The sequence below is a fragment of the Oncorhynchus mykiss genome, chromosome 16, assembly GCF_013265735.2.
Source record: "Oncorhynchus mykiss isolate Arlee chromosome 16, USDA_OmykA_1.1, whole genome shotgun sequence".
Lineage (NCBI taxonomy): Eukaryota > Metazoa > Chordata > Actinopteri > Salmoniformes > Salmonidae > Oncorhynchus > Oncorhynchus mykiss.
Window position 1 is genome coordinate 19,786,979 of NC_048580.1, and position 21,875 is coordinate 19,808,853.

General features: G+C 45.9%; 1 protein-coding gene across 9 annotated transcripts in view; it reads right to left on the reverse strand.

Moving 5' to 3' along the window:
• The window catches only part of raraa (retinoic acid receptor, alpha a), a 216,930-nt gene that overhangs the window by 34,523 nt on the left and 160,532 nt on the right, over nucleotides 1–21,875 (reverse strand). The window contains exons 1-2 of one of the 9 annotated variants that reach the window (XM_021565097.2): nucleotides 19,887–20,303; nucleotides 19,270–19,435 (exon numbers count right to left, since the gene is read on the reverse strand). The exons of 6 other annotated variants lie outside the window; for them this stretch is intronic. In XM_021565097.2, the coding sequence (XP_021420772.2) occupies nucleotides 19,270–19,390 (121 nt within the window). In that variant the 5' untranslated portion in view covers nucleotides 19,391–19,435; nucleotides 19,887–20,303. Of the gene's footprint in view, nucleotides 1–19,269; nucleotides 20,305–21,875 lie in introns of those variants that run through there. 2 more of the 9 variants (XM_021565093.2, XM_021565098.2) reach the window with 2 other exon arrangements.

Sequence of the window (21,875 nt, forward strand, 5' to 3'; positions counted from 1 at the left end):
AACAAGACAATGATCCAAAACATAAAGCAAAATCTACAATGGAATGGTTCAAAAATAAACATATCCAGGTGTTAGAATGGCCAAGTCAAAGTCCAGACCTGAATCCAATCGAGAATCTGTGGAAAGAACTGAAAACTGCTGTTCACAAATGCTCTCCATCCAACCTCACTGAGCTCGAGCTGTTTTGCAAGGAGGAATGGGAAAAAATTTCAGTCTCTCGATGTGCAAAACTGATAGAGACATACCCCAAGCGACTTACAGCTGTAATCGCAGCAAAAGGTGGCGCTACAAAGTATTAACTTAAGGGGGCTGAATAATTTTGCACGCCCAATTTTTCAGTTTTTGATTTGTTAAAAAAAGTTTGAAATATCCAATAAAATGTCATTCCACTTCATGATTGTGTCCCACTTGTTGTTGATTCTTCACAAAAAAATACAGTTTTATATCTTTATGTTTGAAGCCTGAAATGTGGCAAAAGGTCGCAAAGTTCAAGGGGGCCGAATACTTTCGCAAGGCACTGTATATGCTACATACAGTATACAGCCAAAAGCCTAGTCTACACCTGTTGTTTATGAAGCACGTGACAAATAACATTGGACTTGATACTTTTGGGGGGGAAAAAGGTGGCTAAACTGTGTTTACTTGCGCTTACCTTCAGCTACACCACTGGTGTATGTATGTGTGTGTTTGCACTACTACAGCCTCTTCTGACAACTCTCTGGCCTTCACCGCCTCGTACCTCGCGACACACTTCTGCTGTGGATAGCCTAGCCCTAGCCAGTGTCGTTGCCCACTCCGATGATCATCCTGAACCATTGTGAATTAGACTGAGGTCTTATCAAACCAGCTTTTAAATGAGAACTGTGTCAAGTGTGAAAGGGCTGCATCAAACATTGAGATGATCCCTCCTTATAAAGTATGTGTTAACTGGATGAATTATGTAAGTGTGTCTCTCTCTCTCTCTCTCTCTCTGATGTGCAGCTGCAGACACACAAGGCCTGTGCCAGCGGGCATGGCGGGGCATGCCAATGCAATGCTGCCAAGGTTAAGTCTGGAGATGCCCTCAGAGTGATGGCACTGGCGCCATATTCTTCATCTGTACTGTACACTAGCAAACAGCAAAACACACGTCCACTCCAAAGTAAACAAAAAGGTACTAAATCCTCAAAGATAGACCATCAACAATGATTAGGGCAGCGCCGTAGTTTTTAAAGATTCCTCCTACTCATATGGATAAAACTCTATGGATTTACTATGCCATGTTTGTACGCAAACAACCTTCAGTTACATTTTAGTAATTTAGCAGACACTGTTATCCGGAGCGACTAATAGGAGCAATTAGGGTAAAGAAGTGCCTTGCTCAAGGGCACCGGCAGATTTTTCCACCTTTGAGATTCGAACCAGCGACCTTTCAAATTACTGGCCCAATGCGCTTAACCACTAGACTTGGCTTAAGTTGTATATTAACTAGGGCTAATAAACTGCATTAGCCCAACACCACACACAGTGACAGGGTGGGCACGTCTGTGAGAGCCGACAGAGGCTCAAACGTTCCCATGTGCTTGCTCTCCACAGAGAGGTTATCTGCTCATTGATAGGGCCTAATCCATTGTGACTGGCAGTTATTCAGCCCTCTGTTCTCAAGCGCATATTCAAACACTAGAGGAAGTGGGTCATAAATATACACAAGGGGACCAAAGGGCTATTTGCATTAGAGAGTTGAAGTGGACTTTGAGAGCCAGGGGAGGGTTAAGAGGGGGGCTCGGTGAACAAGGGACCGAGAGAAAGAGTGAGGAGTGAAGGAGTGGGTCGCTGAAATCAGGCTTTGTCACGTTAAACTAAAACTCCCCACCTCTCTCTCTTTGTCTTCCTCTCCCTCTGTGAGGAAGACAGTAAGTCAATCACAGGGGGGCAGGATTAGTACCATTTGATCTCCTCAACTGCTAGTTTCAGCCTGACACTGACACTGGAGATGAGAGAGTGAGGTCGAGAGTGCAGTGTGCGTGTGTGTTGGATCATGTTCGTGTGTGACTGACATGTGCTTAGCATTGCGACCGGGTCATCTCGCTTCCATTGCCGACATTAGATCGCAGATAACCGCAATTGCTTAAACACTTGTCAACGTGATTTAAACCCTAATAACTCCAATTGTCATTTATGTATGTTTTTATCTCTATATCATGTCCCTCATAGCTAGATAATAGTTCACATTCCTGTACTGTACAGTGTACACCCCATGTACAGGACATGTTTTTTTTTTACAAGAATGGCACCGGGGGAGATGGCTGCCGTTTTACAGGCTCCTAACCAATTGTGCTATTTTGTGTTTTTTCATATTGTTTGTAACATATTTTGTATATAATGTTGATGCTACTGTCTCTTATGACCGAAAAGAGCTACTGGATATCAGAACAGAGATTACTCACCTCGAACTGGACTAAGTTTTTTTTCTTTAATGATTCTGACATGAAGGATATAACGCTGCTCCGATACAAGGCCCAAATCCCCGTCATTCGCATGAAGAGAAGGAGGAAATACAGGGGGCTGAGATCAGGGTGCCTTCTGAGATTTAGTCGGCGAGTGGGTAAACTGCCTCTACCATTCGTTCAATTAGCCAATATGGAATCACTGGAGAATAAACTGGATGAACTCTGTTCGAGACTATCCTACCAACGGGACATTATAAACTGTAAGATCCTATGTTCCACCGAGTCGTGGCTGAACGACGACACGGATAATATAGAGTCGGCTGGGTTTTCCATGCATCTGCAGGACAGAACAGCTACGTCTGGTAAGACGAGGGTTGGGGGAGTGTGTCTATTTGTCAACAGTTGGTGCACGATTTCTAACATTAAGGTAGACTCGAGGTATTGCTCGCCTGAGGTAAAGTACTTCATGATAAGCTATAGACCACACTATCTATCAAGAGAGTTGATCTATTTATTTCGTAGCAGGCAATTTACCAGCATAAACCGACACTGGCACTAAGACCGCACTCAACGAGCTGTATAAGGCCATAAGCAAACAAGAAAATGCTCATCCAGAAGGGACACCCCTAGTGGCAGGGGACTTTAATGCAGGCATCCCTAAATATGTTTTACCCTATTTCTACCAGCATGTCACATGTGTAACCAGAGGGGAAAAAAACAACTCTAGACCACCTATACTCCACACACAGAGACACGTACAAAGCTCTCCCTCACCCTCCATTTAGAAAATCTGGCCATAATTCTATCTTCCTGATTCCGGCTTACAAGCAAAACCTAAAGCAGGAAGTACCAGTGTCTCGCTCAATACGGAAGTGGTCAGATGACGCGGATGCTACAGGACTTTTTTGCAAGCACAGACTGGAATATGTTCTGAGATTTATCCAATGGCATTGAGGAGTATACCAACTCAGTCATCGGCTTATTCAATAAGTGCATCGACGACGTCGTCCCCACAGAGACCGTACGTACATATCCCAACCAGAAGCCATAGTTTACAGGCAAAATCCGCACGAGTTAAAGGCTAGAGCTGCCGCTTTCAAGGAGCGGGACATTAATCCGGAAGTTTATAAGAAATCCTGTTATGCCCGCAGACAAATTATCAAACAGGAAAAGCATCAATACAGGACTAAGATTGAATCCTACTACACCGGCTCTGACGCTCGTCGGATGTGGCAGGGCTTGCAAACCATTACAGACTACAAAGGGAAACCCAACTGCGAGTTGCCAAGTGATACGAGCCTACCAGACGGGCTAAATGCCTTTTATGCAAGCAACACTAAAGCATGCATGAGAGCACTAGCAGTTCCGGGACGAATGTGTGATCCCGCTCTCCGTAGCATATGTGAGCAAGACCTTTAAACAGATTAACATTCACAAGGATTCAATCTCTCCCTGACCGAGTCTGTAAAACCTACATGTGTCAAGTAGACCACCATAGTCCCTGTGCCCAAGAAAGCAAAGGTAACCTGCCTAAATGACTACCACCCCGTAGCACTCACGTCGGTAGCCATGAAGTGCTTTGAAAGGCTGGTCATGGCTCACAACACCATCATCCCGGAAACCCTAGACCCACTCCAATTCGCATACCGCTCTAAACAGATCCACAGATGACGCAATCTCAATCACACTCCACACTGCCCTTTCCCACCTGGACAAAATGAACACCTATGTGAGAATGCTATTCATGGACTACAGCTCAACACCATAGTGCCCACAAAGCTCATCACTAAGCTAAGGACCCTAAGCTAAACACCTCCCTCTGCAACTGGATCCTGGACTTCCTGACAGGCCGTACCCAGGTGGTAAGGGTAGACAACACATCTGCCACACTGATCCTCAACACGGGAGCCCCTCAGGGGTGCGTGCTTAGTCCCCTCCTGTACTTCCTGTTCACCCATGACTGTGTGGCCAGGCACGACTCCAACACCATCATTAAGTTTCCTGACGACAACAATGAGACAGCATATAGGGAGGAGGTCAGAGACCTGGCAGTGTGGTGCAAGGACAACAACCTCTCTCTCAACGTGAGCAAGACAAAGGAGATGATCGTGGAATACAGGAAAAGGAGGGCCGAACACACCCCCATTCACATCGACGGGGCTGTAGTGGAGCGGGTCGAGAGTTAAGTTCTTTGGTGTCCACATCACCAAACTACCATGGTCCAAACACACCAAGAAAGAGGGCACAACAATGCCTTTCCCCCTCAGGAAACTGAAAAGATTTGGCATGGATCCCCAGAACCTTAAAAAGTTCTACAGCTTCACCATCGAGAGCATCCTGACCAGTTGCATCACTGCTTGGAATGTCAACTGCTCTGCATCTGATCGTAAGGCACTACTGTGGGTAGTGCGTACAGCCCAGTACATCACTGGGGCCAAGCTTCCTGCCATCCAGGACCTCTATACTAGGCGGTGTCACAGGAAGGCCCAAAAAATGGTCAAAGACTCCAGTCACCCAAGTCATAGACTGTTCAATTTGCTACCGCACAGCAAGCGGTACCGGAGCGCCAAGTCTAGGTCCAAAAGGCTCCTTAACAGCTTCTACCCCCAAACCATAAGACTGCTGAACAATTAATCAAATGGCCACCTGGACTATGTGCATCGACCCCCCCCCTCCCCTCCCTGTTTTTACACTGCTGCTACTCTCTGTTTATCTATGCATAGTCACTTTACCCCTAACTACATGTATAAATGACCTTGACTAACCTGTACCCCCGCACATTGACCCGGTACCCCCTTTATATAGACAGCCTCATTATTGTAACTTTATTTTTTATTTTAGTTTATTTAGTAAATATTTTCTTAACTCTATTTTCTTAAAACTGCATTTTAAGGGCTATTAAGTAAGCATTTCTCTATTTTCTTAAAACTGCATTTTATGGGCTAGTAAGTAAGCATTTCACAGTAGGGTCTACACCGGTTGTAATCGGAGCATGTGATTTACATCAAATACAAGGTCAGGCTAAAAACATGCCATAATTACTGTGGTATATCCTAAGACTATCCACGTGACGTAAGGGGTGGATGGTGGGGTGAGATAGGGCAGAGACAGTGACCGTGCTATTATTACCAAAGAGAGAGCACAGACCTAGCAACAGAGCTCCATTTGTAGTTGAACACCAGCCGCCTAGCTCTAGGCTGTGTCATTATGGAGGAACACATGACAGCAAAGTACCGAAGCCCCGGACCTCAGATCAGCCTCCTCCTCATTCCCGCTAATGATGACTGATGACACACATTTGATTCAGCTGTCTGCCGAGCCGAGTCAGGGGTCTCCTTACCGGTGGATTTGGGCAGAGCGAGGGGAGGACAGGGCTGAGGAGCACTCATTTGTCTTTAGCACTGGGAGCTAATGCGGAAAAACGGATAGGGTGCGATTTGAGACGATGTAGTGCACTCCTTTTGACCAGAGCCCTATGGGTCGGCGGAGCCGGGGCCTATCCAGAGACTTAGGAAAGTTGGCTGACGAGAGCAGTCAGAGCGGTGTCGGCAGAGGGATCGCAAAGGGATGTTTCCAGACTTTAATGAAGGACATGTTTAGCTTCCTCTGTCAGTGTGCGTTTAGATTTCACTAGTTGCGTGTGTGCGTGCACGACAAAGCGCATATGTGTGAGTGTGTTCAATGGACTAAGTGTGTAAAGAGTTAACTGGCTGGTAACCTGACCCTGCGGTTGGTCAGGTGAGAGGAGTTAATCTCCCCCCCCCCCCCCCCCGGGTGCTGTTAACCTGCTCGCACGCCTGACCTCAAACTCAACGTTTGAACCCAGGGCCGCCTGACCGTGTGTGTACTAAGGGCCCCTGTGCTGTGTGTGTAACAGCGACACCCGAGCATCCCGGCCCCTTTCCCAGTTAACTGTCCATTAAGCTAAGTGGCCCATCCATAATGCAAGGCTCCCCAATGGGTTATTCAGAGCGGGAGCTTTCCATAAATAATGCCGTTAAAAGGGAAATAATGCACATTCTAGAATGCCCTTCAAGCCAATCAGAAAGGAGTATTCAAAAATGCCATGGTATAATGTAGTGTAGTACACTCTAGGTAGAGACCATAGTGTCTATGCTAAACTACATGATAGGACAGGCAACTATTCATACACTACAAAGCCTGAATCTAATGAGGATATTGGGGGAATGAGGACAACATGAACGCGAGTCTGCTATGAGTAAGTAAATAAGAGCCCTGCAGAGGGGGTTGAGAGATGGGAGCTGTTAAGGGCGTGAGAGAGGGAATCAAGACGCCTCCGCCGCCTCTCTCTCAGCCAGGCCTCCGCTGGGTTTGTTGGCTGCTTCAAAATGAGATCAAACTGACTGACTACAGCTAGGCTCCAAGTAGGCCAGGTCAGGGGAAGAAGCAGGTTGATCAGGCTTCGGGCCAGAGAAAGGTGATTTAGTCACCTTCAAAATTATTGCCACCCTATATAAAGATGAGGGGGACAAATACACCGTATAAAATAAATACAAATACTGAGCAACAACCATTTTTTTTTTTGTAAAAGTCTATTTTATAATAAATACAAATTGTTGAGAGAAAGATTTTGTTAAACAAATAATACTTGTGTCAAAATGCTAGGTATTGGGGCCTCCCGGGTGGCGCAGTGGTTAAGGGCGCTGTACTGCAGCGCCAGCTGTGCCATCAGAGTCCTGGGTTCGCGCCCAGGCTCTGTCGTAACCGGCCGCGACCGGGAGGTCTGTGGGGCGACGCACAATTGGCCTAGCGTCGCCCGGGTTAGGGAGGGCTTGGTCGGTAGGGGTGTCCTTGTCTCATCGCGCACCAGCGACTCCTGTGGCGGGCTGGGCGCAGTGTACGCTAGCCAAGGTGGCCAGGTGCACGGTGTTTCCTCCAGCGCATGGTGCGACTGGCTTCCGGGTTGGATGGGCTGTGGTGCAACGTGGCATTGGTGGATGGAGCGAGACATGATGTCCCAGATGTGCTCAATTGGATTCAGGTCTGGGAAACGGGCAGGCCAGTCCATAGCATCAATGCCTTCCTCTTGCAGGAACTGCTGACACACTCCAGCCACATGAGGTCTAGCATTGTCTTGCATTAGGAGGAACCCAGGGCCAACCGCACCAGCATATGGTCTCACAAGGGGTCTGAGGATCTCATCTCGGTACCTAATGGCAGTCAGGCTACCTCTGGCGAGCACATGGAGGGCTGTGTGGCCCCCCAAAGAAATGCCACCCCACACCATGACTGACCCACCGCCAAACCGGTCATGCTGGAGGATGTTGCAGGCAGCAGAACGTTCTCCACGGCGTCTCCAGACTCTGTCACGTCCGTCACGTGCTCAGTGTGAACCTGCTTTCATCTGTGAAGACCACAGGGCGCCAGTGGCGAATTTGCCAATCTTGGTGTTCTCTGGCAAATGCCAAACGTCCTGCACGGTGTTGGGCTGTAAGCACAACCCCCACCTGTGGACATTGGGCCCTCATACCACCCTCATGGAGTCTGTTTCTGACCGTTTGAGCAGACACATGCACATTTGTGGCCTGCTGGAGGTCATTTTGCAGGGCTCTGGCAGTGCTCCTTCTTGCACAAAGGCAGAGGTAGCTGTCCTGCTGCTGGGTTGTTGCCCTCCTACGGCCTCCTCCACATCTCCTGATGTACTGGCCTGTCTCCTGGTAGCGCCTCCATGCTCTGGACACTACGCTTCTTGCCACGCCTCCCGGGTGGCGCAGTGGTTAAGGGCGCTGTACTGCAGCGCCAGCTGTGCCATCATAGTCCCTGGGTTCGCGCCCAGGCTCTGTCGTAACCGGCCGCGACCGGGAGGTCCGTGGGGCGACGCACAATTGGCCTAGCGTCGCCCGGGTTAGGGAGGGCTTGGTCGGCAGGGAGGGCTTGGTGTCCTTGTCTCATCGCGCACCAGCGACTCCTGTGGCGGGCTGGGCGCAGCGCAGTTGGGCGCAGTTTATTCCATTTGCACAACAGCATGTGAAATTTATTGTCGATCAGTGTTGCTTCCTAGGTGGACAGTTTGATTTCACAGAAGTGTGATTGACTTGGAGTTACATTGTGTTGTTTAAGTGTTCCCTTTATTTTTTGAGCAGTGTATATTCAGACTATATTCCTTACCTCAGTCTACCTCCGCACGTTTCAGCCGTGGATATAAGGTGAGGAGAGTAGCGGAGGACAGCTAATGGGGGCTTTAAAGCTGGTCTTATCCTAACCTCTCTTCTGTGGCCCAGAGAGCTTCAGTCTCCTTCTGCAGGCACCTGATTGGTCGCCTATGCACCAACTACAGCACAGCTGCACCAGAAAGTTTGTGGGCGCTAATCCCTGCATTACACCCAATCCATAATTCACACAGGGGGGATTACTACTGAACCACACTGCGCACGAGAGAGAATTTGGGCAACCGTGCAGTCGGCACCTGCTGGGTCATTAAGACGGTGTGAGGCTTTGGCTCCATACGTCACAGGAGACAACGTGAGGAGGTGGAGCAGGCAGGTAAAAACAAACAACTGGCTACAGTAACACTGCTAAATAGGACAAAGATATCGGCCATTCTGTACCACACTACATTTTTCAACCGGCCTGTTTCACATCTAACTGGATCCAGGCCAAGTCCCCCATCAGTTGAAACGGAGAGCATTCAAATAATATGAGTCATCCTAGCAAAGCCTCAGCTCTCACTCACTCACTTCCTGCCTCGCCCTCTCCCCCTTTTCATCTCTCAACCAACTCAAAAATGACATCAAACCCCCGCGACTGCTCCAGAGGGATGAGGGTTTCAAAACGCCAGCTCCCGCAGCCCTTTTTCCCAGAGTGAAACCTCGTCACTCAGTGCTGACAGCACAGACATAGAAATCCGGCGCTGTTGTGCAACAACCGTGGCTGTGCAAAGGTTTCACACGTACGGTACGAGGGCACAGCAGCCTGTGTGCCAGTGGCCCGTGGAGGCAGCAGGGAGTCAGAGACACAGCGGGACTCCACTATACTACAATAAAGAGAGGAACTAGTTTACGCTGTGTGGTGGCTCGGTCGCTGCAGTTCAAACAAGTGTCCGTTTCCTTCTCCGTTTAGTTACATCCTTGGGTGGAGAGAAAGGAGAAAAGTAAACTCCTGAAGTAATAAGATTGTTTCCCTAACTACTGAGAGGATCAGTGGTATGCTGTACAGTAGAGCGCTCCATCAGTTCTGGTCTTAAGTGTGTGCGCAAACATTGCTCACTGTGTGTGAGCAGCAAAGGCAATATTTGTGGATGGATCTACTTTACAGTAAAGGCCAGACATCCTCCTTTCAGCACATTGTGTGACTATCATTGGGCAACACTTGGGTGATGTGGGGACATTGGGAGATGGTGTTGTTATAGAGTGAGATGTTTGTTTGAGATAAACTGACACACAAATGCCTTTTCTCTGACCTAAAAAAAAAAAAAAAAAAAGCTTACGACAAAATGCTTTCCTCAGGTAACTTAGAAATTCCCCCTGAAATAACACAACCGGACTCCCTGCCGAGCAGACGACACAAATGCACATTTCCATTTTCTCCCAGGTCCTAGATAACAGCCAGTCGTTTAAATAAGATGGCTTAAATGAGGAACAGACCGTCATAGCGACTTCGATGTCTGTCTGAAACATCAAAACATTGGTAGCTGTAGGCTCAAATTACCATGGTGCTGTTTCTCTGCACGTAGCCTGAAATGTCTTCAGAGGAGAAATAGCCGTAGTTGCCTGTATTCAGATCAAATAGGCAGTAAGTGGACTATGAAGCAGTGAGCTTTAGTCTACTGCTAACCTGACGTGATATCTGCACAATTACTATCATGGGAAACACTAACTATGTCCTTAGTAAGACAGTAGGCCCTATTCTCTGATTTGCCTAAGGTGCAACGGTTAGAGACAAAACACTATCTAATGATGGGCATAGATCCTATTTTACACACTAACGCCATTCATAGTAAACAGGATAGGGATAATGAGCATCTGTCTCTCACCTCTCGTCAACCACACGTGTTCCGAGCTGTCGAGCTAGAGGGCATCTCTCACTTCGCACAATGAGAGCCACACTAATATCCTCAACGCTAGACGGTGAACGATCCGTCTAAGTCGAGCCTCTCCTTCCCTCGCATGCTTCTCAAGAGGGGGAGGCGGGGAAGTAAGAGAGTCTCTTATTCTCCATCTTTTAAACGGTGTTGATCATACTTTATTTCCACCTCCACATCTCTGGATGCTGGTTAAAGGAGATCCCAGGTGGGCCTTTAACCCTCAAATGTCAGACGAAGTGGGTGAAAAGAGACAGATGAGCCAAATGAATATCAAATGATACAGCGAGTAAGTCAGTCGCTGGCCAGAGAAAGGCTGACTTGATCCAGACATGCAGGGTTCCTCTCCAGCTGGGTCCGGATTGTGCGGAGCGGGATGGAGAGGAGAGGATAGAGTGAAGACAATCTGGAGGGATCCTAAAAATCATTTCTGGGTAACAATTACGTACTTTACAGTGATTGTTTTCAATTAAAAATGGTCAAAAAGAAACAAATAGATTCTTAGCAAAGGGCAATTTCTCAAGGAATAATATTGTAGGGCTGTCTGGGAGTGGTCTGAGTGGGAGGGGGAAACAGGACATTAGCAGTTATTGGTTTGGAACTCTTTGTTATTGGTCTATTAACTAATTTACCTCACGGTGATATCAAAATTGAAGGCTAAAACTCCATCCCACCAAAACAGGTTGACATTACAAACAGCTCCTTCACTAAAAGAGCATACATTTCCCAATATCACGGTATTATTCAAACCTCAGTGTGGAAATGTATATAAAACACAGGAAAATCACATTTATGACTGCACTGGGCCTTTAAGTTACTCCACCAGAAGCAGCACATAAATCAAGGGACAGGATCGGCTCATCTTCCTCAGACGAGCTACCCAGCCCAGGAACCCTTAAACACACAGACACAACGCTATTGTGACGGCAGAGCAAATAAGGACCCGGCTTCTGTAACCGCAATGAGATCATCTGGGCCACAGACTCAATGTCTCGTTTCTTTTTGTGTTCAGGCATAGGTCGGCCCGCTATGTTATTAAAACTATGTCCTGGTGCAGAAAACGAGACGGATACACTTTCATGACAAGAAATAAAGCAGATTGTGGTTATATGATATGACCTCCAATTTCTCTAAAAATGGATGTAATAGCAGTATACTAACTCCATAATGTAAAAGTATTATAAGCTCCTCGAGGGGCCATTTTGGTGAGAGATTAAAACTCACTTTGGTGGTGGCAGCAGGCAGCCGCAGTATGCTATTTTCTCTCACAGAAGCAGGGAAGATGCCGGTATTTTTAGTGTGCTAACCTCTGGCCCATTTTCTGCGTTTGGTACGGATGTCCCACTCTCTAAATAGGAGGGGATTCCATTGTGTGGAGACAGACAACCTGAGAAGTACACCGTTGGCTGGCCCTTCGTGTGATGATGTTGCAACATGCTGACTCTCCAGAGGAGGACCAGAGGGCAAGGGGATGGGCAGACGGCCATCTTGCTTTCGGTCAGAGGGAGAGAGTTTGTGGGGGGGCTTTAACCCTGTGAGAATTATGCACAAGTTTCTGATGAAATAATTTGACTTTCCCTGTAATAACCCATTATACGGAGAGCAAATGAACAAAAGAATAGTGTAAAATAAGAAACAAATGAGGACAGCCGACCTTAAAAGATTAATAATACCAGGCTCTAGCTTACCACCTAGGCAGCATGATAAAGAATGCAACCCCCCAAAAAATGGGAATGAGAATGCATGGTAGAGGAAGTCTGGGTTGATAAATGTCCTTGGTTCGATACCTCAATGAATTTATGCATGTTCTAGTATGAGTGGGTGTGGATGAGACACGAAGATGGTGGAGAAGAGTTATTTTGAGAGAGAGAGAGAGAGAGAGAGAGAGAGAGAACATTGAGAAGAGCTCTTGCTATGTAGCCAGCCAAGCAGCGCACAAACCATCTGAAGAGATAAGTAAAGAAGTGATTACAAAAGGCTGGCTCAATTTCTGACAGTCTGACGCTTGACTGCCTCCATATACACCGAATTGATTTAAATGAAGAGGCAATGAATATTTTAGAGTGGAACCCCCTTAGCTTAAGCCATTTCAATCTCCTGTTCTCTCTCTGTGTGTGTGTATGTGTGTGTGTGGGACAAGAGAGAGAATGTAATTATTGATAGTGAGATTACGGCCTGTTGTCACTATGTCTGCAATTGCTTGTCTACTTTAAGCTCCGATGAATCAATGACACTGGCTGAATCCTTTCTGTCCGCTTTGCTTTGTTCATGAAAGTGGGCTTTACAGAGTAAACACACCCTTGTTTGGGGATTTAGCATCAAACCCAGCCCACGTACAGTACTCTGACCAATGCCCCAGACTAAATCTCTCTGCAAACAAGCCGACGGCCTGTTGGTGGATCCAAGCGTGAGTGCAAACAGTCTCCGCACAAATATGCTGAATTTCCCTCATGCTCGACATCTAAAGATTTTTGCAACGTGCCGCCAACAGCAAATAGAACTGTTGAAGTCAGCGCTGTTGTTTGTGTGTACGTGAAGCAGATGCGGTGCCAAGTGCAAATACTCAAGGTGACGAACCACACCCATTTGGCACATATTTCAAAAACATTAGCGCGTGAGCGCGCCGCGTGACCAGCTTGCCACTGGTAACCTTGGGCTGGCGAACGCCCAGTTCAGAGAGGCGTCTGTATTTGGTAAATGATGCATTGCATTAAAGCGATGACTGCTTTGAAGGTTGACGGCAGGGTGCCATTTGGGGAGGCGAGTGATGGCAGGTTGTGAAATGCTGCCCCACGGCCTTTCCCAGGCACGGCGTTGAACTCCTTTCACCCTGCGCCATTACAAACATACCTTGATGACAAAGCAGGTCGTTCTGTGGGACAGGGCGCTCTATGCTTTCAGCCATCCGACTGGGCCACTAAATCACTGTGTCTGCAGGGCTGACAGGAGCAGGCAGACGCACGTGAGACTGTGTCTGCTGCTCACCCTGTTAAAACAGGGGACCTTGCCCAATGCAAGCCTGTCCATCCATCTAGCCTGTCCCATCAGGTTCACATCAACACAGCCTCAAGGGAAAAATACCCAGTCCATAAAAGCACTAAAAGGTCATCAAGGTGTATGGACATGAAAGAGAAAGCAGAAAAGGCATTGACAAAAAGGGCAAATGGTGTGGTTCAAAACGGTAGGGTAGAACAAGTCCTGCAGTGTTCTATTGAAAGAACACCTAAAAACTTAAGCGCATGACCAGTGATTATCTGTAAACTAATCTATAAACAGTGGGGTTAGGGTTAGATTATAAGAGTACATGGCCATTAAGGCCAGATTGTTCTTCAAGATGTTTCAACGTTCATAGATGACCAGCAGGGTCAAATAATAAATCACAGTGGTGTAGCTATTGCGTGCTAGGAATATGGGGCCGAATACTACACTTTTTGACTACTTTGTTTATAAGGATATTTAGGGGTGTCAAATTTGGATCCCTACCTTTTCCTTTTGGAGAGAAAAAAAAGATTACTTGTAAACAAAATCTTTCTCTGAGCAATTGTATACGTGTTAAAGCATACCATACACCTCAGTATTTTGAATTATTTATTTTAAACAGTCCTTATTGCACATCTTTATATCTTTATCAGGGGTGTCAATATCAGACCTCACTATAGATCATGCTAGAACAAGCCTGGTAGGGTGACAATTTTTCCCAGTTGTTATGCTCAGCATCTCTGCATCGCATTGTCACAAAACTCCAGCTTTTTGGCCATGCTAATTTGGGGTTTAGTGGAACAGACGGTTTTTTAATGCTAAGTTGTTTATGGACGGTTTCAAGTCCCTGGTGCACACTGCCAGATGCAATTTGTACGTCTGGGGCGAAAAACAATATTTGTAGCGCATTCGCAAAGCCAACAACACTGCAATCGTTTGGCGAGAGCGGCATCCAAACACATCAGCCGCAGTTTCCACGTACTGTAAAACAACAGCACCAACAACTACCGGGCGATCTCACTACGCTGTCTGGCGCTTCCAAGACTTCAACCCTTGGAGAAACCGCACGGGTTTACACTTCACCAGCAAACTGGAACTCTTCCCCTCAAACTCTTGCACCCCTCACTCGCCCTGCCAAAATTGCTCCTGCTTTTGGAAAACGAAAATACCATCTGTTTTTGTGTGTGTGTGTGTGTGTGTGTGTGTGTGGGGGGGGGGTTCACCCTACTGAAAGGACTTCCGCACTTAAATACCACATGATTCAGATTAGGCGAGCAGTTAACAAACCCCCTCCAATACAGGCGATTAGAGCCAATAGGCCACTACTTGGCAGCTCTGCCTTGAGAAAAAGTAAAAGCTTGGCTCCTTGGGCTGCTGTCGGCACACACCCTACAGGCCATACGACAGCCTGGGAAAAAGCAATAGGCCTGAGAGAGGGAGTCCAAGCCACTGCGACTGGAGCCCACCTTGTGTCCCCCCCCCCCATCAACCCACCTCCCATTGCAGTGTGTGTGACAGTCATGTGAAAAAAGACATGCACATTCCTTCATGCATGAGCCTGTAATTGCTGTAAGGATTCTGACAGGAGCAGCCCTCTGAAAGGAATGGAACCAAGTGCATTCAATCTACTTCGCTGATACTGGGTATTGTTCTTCAGCACAATAACAAATCAGATTCCTACTGGTGTTGCTGTTCCTTATGATGAACACAACTCGCTGACGTGGCTGGATAGAGATAACAGTTAGCTTGGGGCAGAAATGAAATATTCTGTAAATACAGTGCCTTGCGAAAGTATTCGGCCCCCTTGAACTTTGCGACCTTTTGCCACATTTCAGGCTTCAAACATGAAGATATAAAACTGTATTTTTTTGTGAAGAATCAACAACAAGTGGGACACAATCATGAAGTGGAACGACATTTATTGGATATTTCAAACTTTTTTAACAAATCAAAAACTGAAAAATTGGGCGTGCAAAATTATTCAGCCCCCTTAAGTTAATACTTTGTAGCGCCACCTTTTGCTGCGATTACAGCTGTAAGTCGCTTGGTGTATGTCTCTATCAGTTTTGCACATCGAGAGACTGAAATTTTTTCCCATTCCTCCTTGCAAAACAGCTCGAGCTCAGTGAGGTTGGATGGAGAGCATTTGTGAACAGCAGTTTTCAGTTCTTTCCACAGATTCTCGATTGGATTCAGGTCTGGACTTTGACTTGGCCATTCTAACACCTGGATATGTTTATTTTTGAACCATTCCATTGTAGATTTTGCTTTATGTTTTGGATCATTGTCTTGTTGGAAGACAAATCTCCGTCCCAGTCTCAGGTCTTTTGCAGACTCCATCAGGGTTTCTTCCAGAATGGTCCTGTATTTGGCTCCATCCATCTTCCCATCAATTTTAACCATCTTCCCTGTCCCTGCTGTAGAAAAGCAGGCCCAAACCATGATGCTGCCACCACCATGTTTGACAGTGGGGATGGTGTGTTCAGTGTGATGAGCTGTGTTGCTTTTACGCCAAACATAACGTTTTGCATTGTTGCCAAAAAGTTCAATTTTGGTTTCATCTGACCAGAGCACCTTCTTCCACATGTTTGGTGTGTCTCCCAGGTGGCTTGTGGCAAACTTTAAACGACACTTTTTATGGATATCTTTAAGAAATGGCTTTCTTGCCACTCTTCCATAAAGGCCAGATTTGTGCAATATACGACTGATTGTTGTCCTATGGACAGAGTCTCCCACCTCAGCTGTAGATCTCTGCAGTTCATCCAGAGTGATCATGGGCCTCTTGGCTGCATCTCTGATCAGTCTTCACCTTGTATGAGCTGAAAGTTTAGAAGGACGGCCAGGTCTTGGTAGATTTGCAGTGGTCTGATACTCCTTCCATTTCAATATTATCGCTTGCACAGTGCTCCTTGGGATGTTTAAAGCTTGGGAAATCTTTTTGTATCCAAATCCGGCTTTAAACTTCTTCACAACAGTATCTCGGACCTGCCTGGTGTGTTCCTTGTTCTTCATGATGCTCTCTGCGCTTTTAACGGACCTCTGAGACTATCACAGTGCAGGTGCATTTATACGGAGACTTGATTACACACAGGTGGATTGTATTTATCATCATTAGTCATTTAGGTCAACATTGGATCATTCAGAGATCCTCACTGAACTTCTGGAGAGAGTTTGCTGCACTGAAAGTAAAGGGGCTGAATAATTTTGCACGCCCAATTTTTCAGTTTTTGATTTGTTCAAAAAGTTTGAAATATCCAATAAATGTCGTTCCACTTCATGATTGTGTCCCACTTGTTGTTGATTCTTCACAAAAAAATACAGTTTTATATCTTTATGTTTGAAGCCTGAAATGTGGCAAAAGGTCGCAAAGTTCAAGGGGGCCGAATACTTTCCCAAGGCACTGTATATAATACTGTAAGTAGTAGTAGCTGATAATGTTGAGTCTTAGACCACACGCACTGCACCGAATGTTAATCTGCCATTTAGGGACCACCCGCTGGTGGACGTTTGACTTCCGACATTAGGTTTGCAAATTACAACCGGCACTCTGTTCAGAGATGCTAAGTACTCTCTCCCGGCAAACGCTGCCGGTGTGTCTGAGCCCTTAGAGGCAGTTTGAGACAAGTTTTACTCCGGTGGAGATGTCACTGAATGTACTCAGAGTTGAGAGAATATCTGAAGGGTCACCTGATGAATAGCCTAATTGCTGTAGATACATGCGGTAGAGGCCTGCCAAGAAAAAGCCATTATATTGCTATGAGACCGGCCCTCTAAAATGAACCACACTGCCAAGGTAAAAGTGTATCATCTATTTCCTAACCCATGTGCAGTGGATTACACGGCATAGGATTCCCTGCATCTGAAGTTCCATTTCAAAAGAGTGGGATAAAAACAGGTAAATAAAAAGAGAGGCGCACCAGACGTTGTTTGACTATCCCAGCCCTCTTTGGTTTAGCACAACAATGTGAACCAGAGCTTGGGTTCAGAGGTCTTTTCCTGGTCCCACCCTCTGCTAGCCTCCTGCATATTAGCTCATATGGTTTAAATCAATGTCGCCACTAGAGCCGTTCACTGGGCCAATAAGATAATAGCGTACGGGCTGGAGACCGCAGCTCAGCGAGGGCTGGTGCTCTCTGTGTTGTGTTCAGAGGAGCTGTATTGCTTTAACCCTAGCCGAGATATGACCTCCTAATCAAAACCAGCAGCATGGGAGTAGTTTCTGTCTGTGATTGGTGTTGTTGTCGATGTGTTTCTCAATGTCCAGTCCTTATCTCTGTCCAAACCTCATGACTTAAGTAAACACAGAATCAGGTCAAGCAGGGCGGATATTAACTTACAAACTCTGGGGCCTAGGCACATTTTTCAATACCCTGATGAGAAACAGACACCTTTTCATCTACTTCTCTTGTACATTTATATAGCCCAGATTTAGTGAGGAATTGATCCCGTCTCAGGATATGAGAGCGCCTGGCTGTTATGGTCACTCAGCTGTAATCAACAAGCAGACCACTTCTACTATAAAGTCCCAGTGTGCTTTGTGACTGAGTGGCACAGAGGGTTACCCCTGTGGAGATACAGAATGAAATGACCCTTCAAATGATACTTTGTTGCCACAATAAAATCATCTCAATTGCTACAGATGCACTCTATAGCCGATTCTGCAAGTGCGGCAGGGGGGACTATTTCCCTCCATGTGTAAACTACTGTGTTTCAAGAGGAAATAATAACTTCTATCTGATAACATTTTTAAATGGACTTGAACTCAAATCACGATATATGCTAGATCAGGGGTACTCAAATCTTACCTCACGGAGGTCTGGAGCCTGCTGGTTTTCTGTTCTACCTGATAATTCATTGCACACACCTGGTTGCACACCCATTGCACACACTCCCAGGTCTAAATCGGTCCCTGATTAGAGGGGAACAACGACAAAATGCAGTGGAACTGGCTTCGTAGTCCAGAGTTTAGTTTGAGGGTGCTAGATGTTCAGCAGTATACCACTATCCTCATGCCCCCCCCCCCCATTTAACATATGAGCCTACTCCATAGAAAAGAGGGTCAGAGCAGCAAAGTTCTTCCAAATGTTATTGCAAAAGTACAAACTCCACAACAGCAACATTATAGGTATTTTTTTTTTATCGGTGCATTGAGATATTTATACAGTAGCAATAACTATATAATGATTACAGATCTGCATCATTTTGCTACATAACTATCGGTAAATCCGATGATAATATAGGTCTACGCTTTCAAATTAATCTTTATTATTATTATTGTGCCCTCAATGGAAAAGCATTTAATCATTTTGAAGACGTGTTTATAAAAGGCTACGTATCTACAGCAATGGCTCTAGAATAGATTATTGCAGCAGCGAAGGTATATGACAGCAGGGAAGTTTGATCTGATTACATTTGGTATGCCTGGATAAAACCTCGTGGATATTAATCAAAAAAGCAATAGCTTGGATAACATTGCCTGCATCATAGGCTATTACGCGACTGACAGACATCCTTGTCGACGATTTCAAATCATATTTAAACGTGGGTTATAGAAAACCGGAATAACAAAAATGCGTAAACTATAATGCAGTGTTAAGAGGTAAATAGTACAGTAATAACCATGTTATAAGCTACATGGGATATACATGACTGTTTATTAACTTGATGAGAACGAATTTAATAGGCATAGTTCTACACTTCATAAAACAAATATCATATACAGCTATAGAAAAACATTGGCGTAGTTCGCGCAAAAGGCTTCGCGTTAAACTTCGCCGATTAGTGAAATGAAGTTAACGAGGCAGTGAAAATGCCACCTACAGTGATTTGAGCCGTTCCAGTGTTGGTTTCTGATGGACGAGCTGTAGGGATGGGGCACTCCAGGCACAAGTCCTTTCTCCGGGATCAAACATCCTCTGCTCTGGTTGTAGTAATCCATCATTAAAAACGGGTTCGGGCTGGGATTCAGTCCCACGACGTCCACACTCTCATACATCATATGTAGAGGAAAGCGTGAGGATTATTGTCAGATGAGAGAAATAATGACTTGGGCACAAGAAAATAGGAGCAGCAGCCTTGTGGTTTTCAGTTTGCTACCAGCAGAGGTAGTAGAAAGGCTGCAAATTGGTCAAAACGGCAATGAATTAAGAAAGGGAATAAATCCGTTCATAGACTTGAGGTATCGGATCCACTAGTTGGTAGAATCAATCCGATGCAAACCTATAATAAATGTATGGAATATTCACCTACACTCAATTTGAAAACATCGTTCAAAAGAATGGTCAACATGATGTCAAACTTCGTTTGGAATTCTCCAAATTATTTGTTTGATCGAAAAAGCTTAATAACTTCAGCCAGACATATCAATTCAATGGCCTTGCTCAAATAATAAACAAGATCCAAACCAATATAGGCTACCCTACAAATTACAAGAATACCTGAAATCACGCAAGGGGTCCCAGTCCATTTCAATAACACTGCAACCACATCAGAATAGACAAAAGAGAGCAGTTGCAGATAAATCCGAATGGAATTCCGTATTTAGTTCCAACTCGTCCTCTGGGGTAAGGAAGATTGTCTGCCCAAGGCAAGAGCTCAAACGGGACAATCAGCCTGCTGTCTGTCTGCCTGCCTATCTACTTATGTTGTCCACCGCGCAACACCACCAATGCACGACGACTTGATTTGTTAGATATCTTGCCCTTCTTGTTTTTAAAATCTCCCGATTCGCAAAACACAATCTGTTCTTCTTGTTTTTATTTAGAGAGGACCCGAATTCGTTCCCACACAAATTGTGTGGCTATCATGTTCTGCAGAATGTGACAAGGAATAGCAGCTGGGCTTTGGCTCCACCTTCAATCGCTTATTTTTTTCTCGCTCCCTTTTCAGTGGTGGCTCCTCCCACATTTAACCCTTCACAGGCACCACTCAACCCGAGCGGGACGTTGGTCATGGAAGCGAGCACACAAGCCCGCTGGTGCCTTGCCTCGCTCTAATGTAAAAGTGGGTGGGACTTTAAAAAGTAACGTTTTGAACGACACAATTAAGTTACGTAAACTCCTCTCTCTTGGCATGTCTTTTCAGAGAGTATATGAACATAATTTAGTTTTCTATGAGCCTGTAGGCTACCTCTTTTCCTAGAAATTATGTCTACCGTCACTCGTCATTTGGGCTCCTCCTTCGAACTAATTTGACCCCTTTCTCCGTGCTCTCATCGTTCACTACCCTACGATTTTTCTCCCTCGTTCCCTGTCTCGCTAATTTGCCTAATACTATGCAGCTGAACTTTTCTTGAACCCACGGAAGAAAGCAGCCTCACCCCCCAAATAATCCTCACACTGACTCGGATTCGCCTCTGCGTTTCTTATCTGACATATTTCAATGTTTCCCACCTTGTACACTTGCTATTACACAATCAACTTTCCTCAAGTGCTGCTCTCACTGAACCAACGAAAATAGACTCAGAGCAGAAACCAGAAGTCAACCAGGCCCTTTAACCAAGAAATGCCACTTTTTCCCACCACAATAAAATCCACCCAGAAGTAGCTGGACACTAATTCAAATTAGTAGATTCGGCTATTTCAGCCACACCTGTTGCCGACAGGTGTATAAAATCGAGCACACTTCCATACAATCTCCATAGACAAACATTGGCAGTAGAATGGTTCATACTGAAGAACTGACTGACTTTCAACGTGTCACCATCATAGGATGCCACCTTTCCAACAAGTCAGTTAATTTAATTTTTTTGCCCTGCTAGAGTTGCTGTAAGTGCTGTTATTGTGAAGTGGAAACATCAAGGAGCAACAACAGCTCAGCCGCAAAGTGGTAGGCCACACAAGCATAGAGAAGGGGACCGCAGAGTGTTGAAGCAAAAATCGGCTGTCCTCGGTTGCAACACTCACTACCAAGTTCCAAACTGCCTCTGGAAGCAATGTCAGCACATGAAAGCTTCATGAAATGGGTTTCCATGGCCTTGCAGCTGCACACAAGCCTAAGATCGCCATGCGCAATGTCAAGCGTCGGCTGGAGTGGTGTAAAGCTCGCCACCATTGGACTCTGGAGCAGTAGAAACGCGTCCTCTGGAGTGATGAATCATGCTTCACCATCTGGGAGTCCGACGGACGTATCTGGGTTTGGTGGATACCAGGAGAACACCTGTCCGAATGCATAGTGCCAACTGTAAAGTTTGGTGGATAAGGAATAATGGTCTGGGGTTGTTTTTCATGGTTTGGGCTAGGCCCCTTAGTTCCAGTGAAGGGTAATCTAAACTTAATCTTAATACAATGAATTTCTAGATGATTCTGTCCTTCCAACTTTGTGGCAACAGTGTGGGGAAGGCCCTTTCCTGTTACAGCATGACAATGCCCCCGTGCACAAAGCGAGGTACAGAAATGGTTGTCGAAATCGGTGTGGTAGAACTTGAC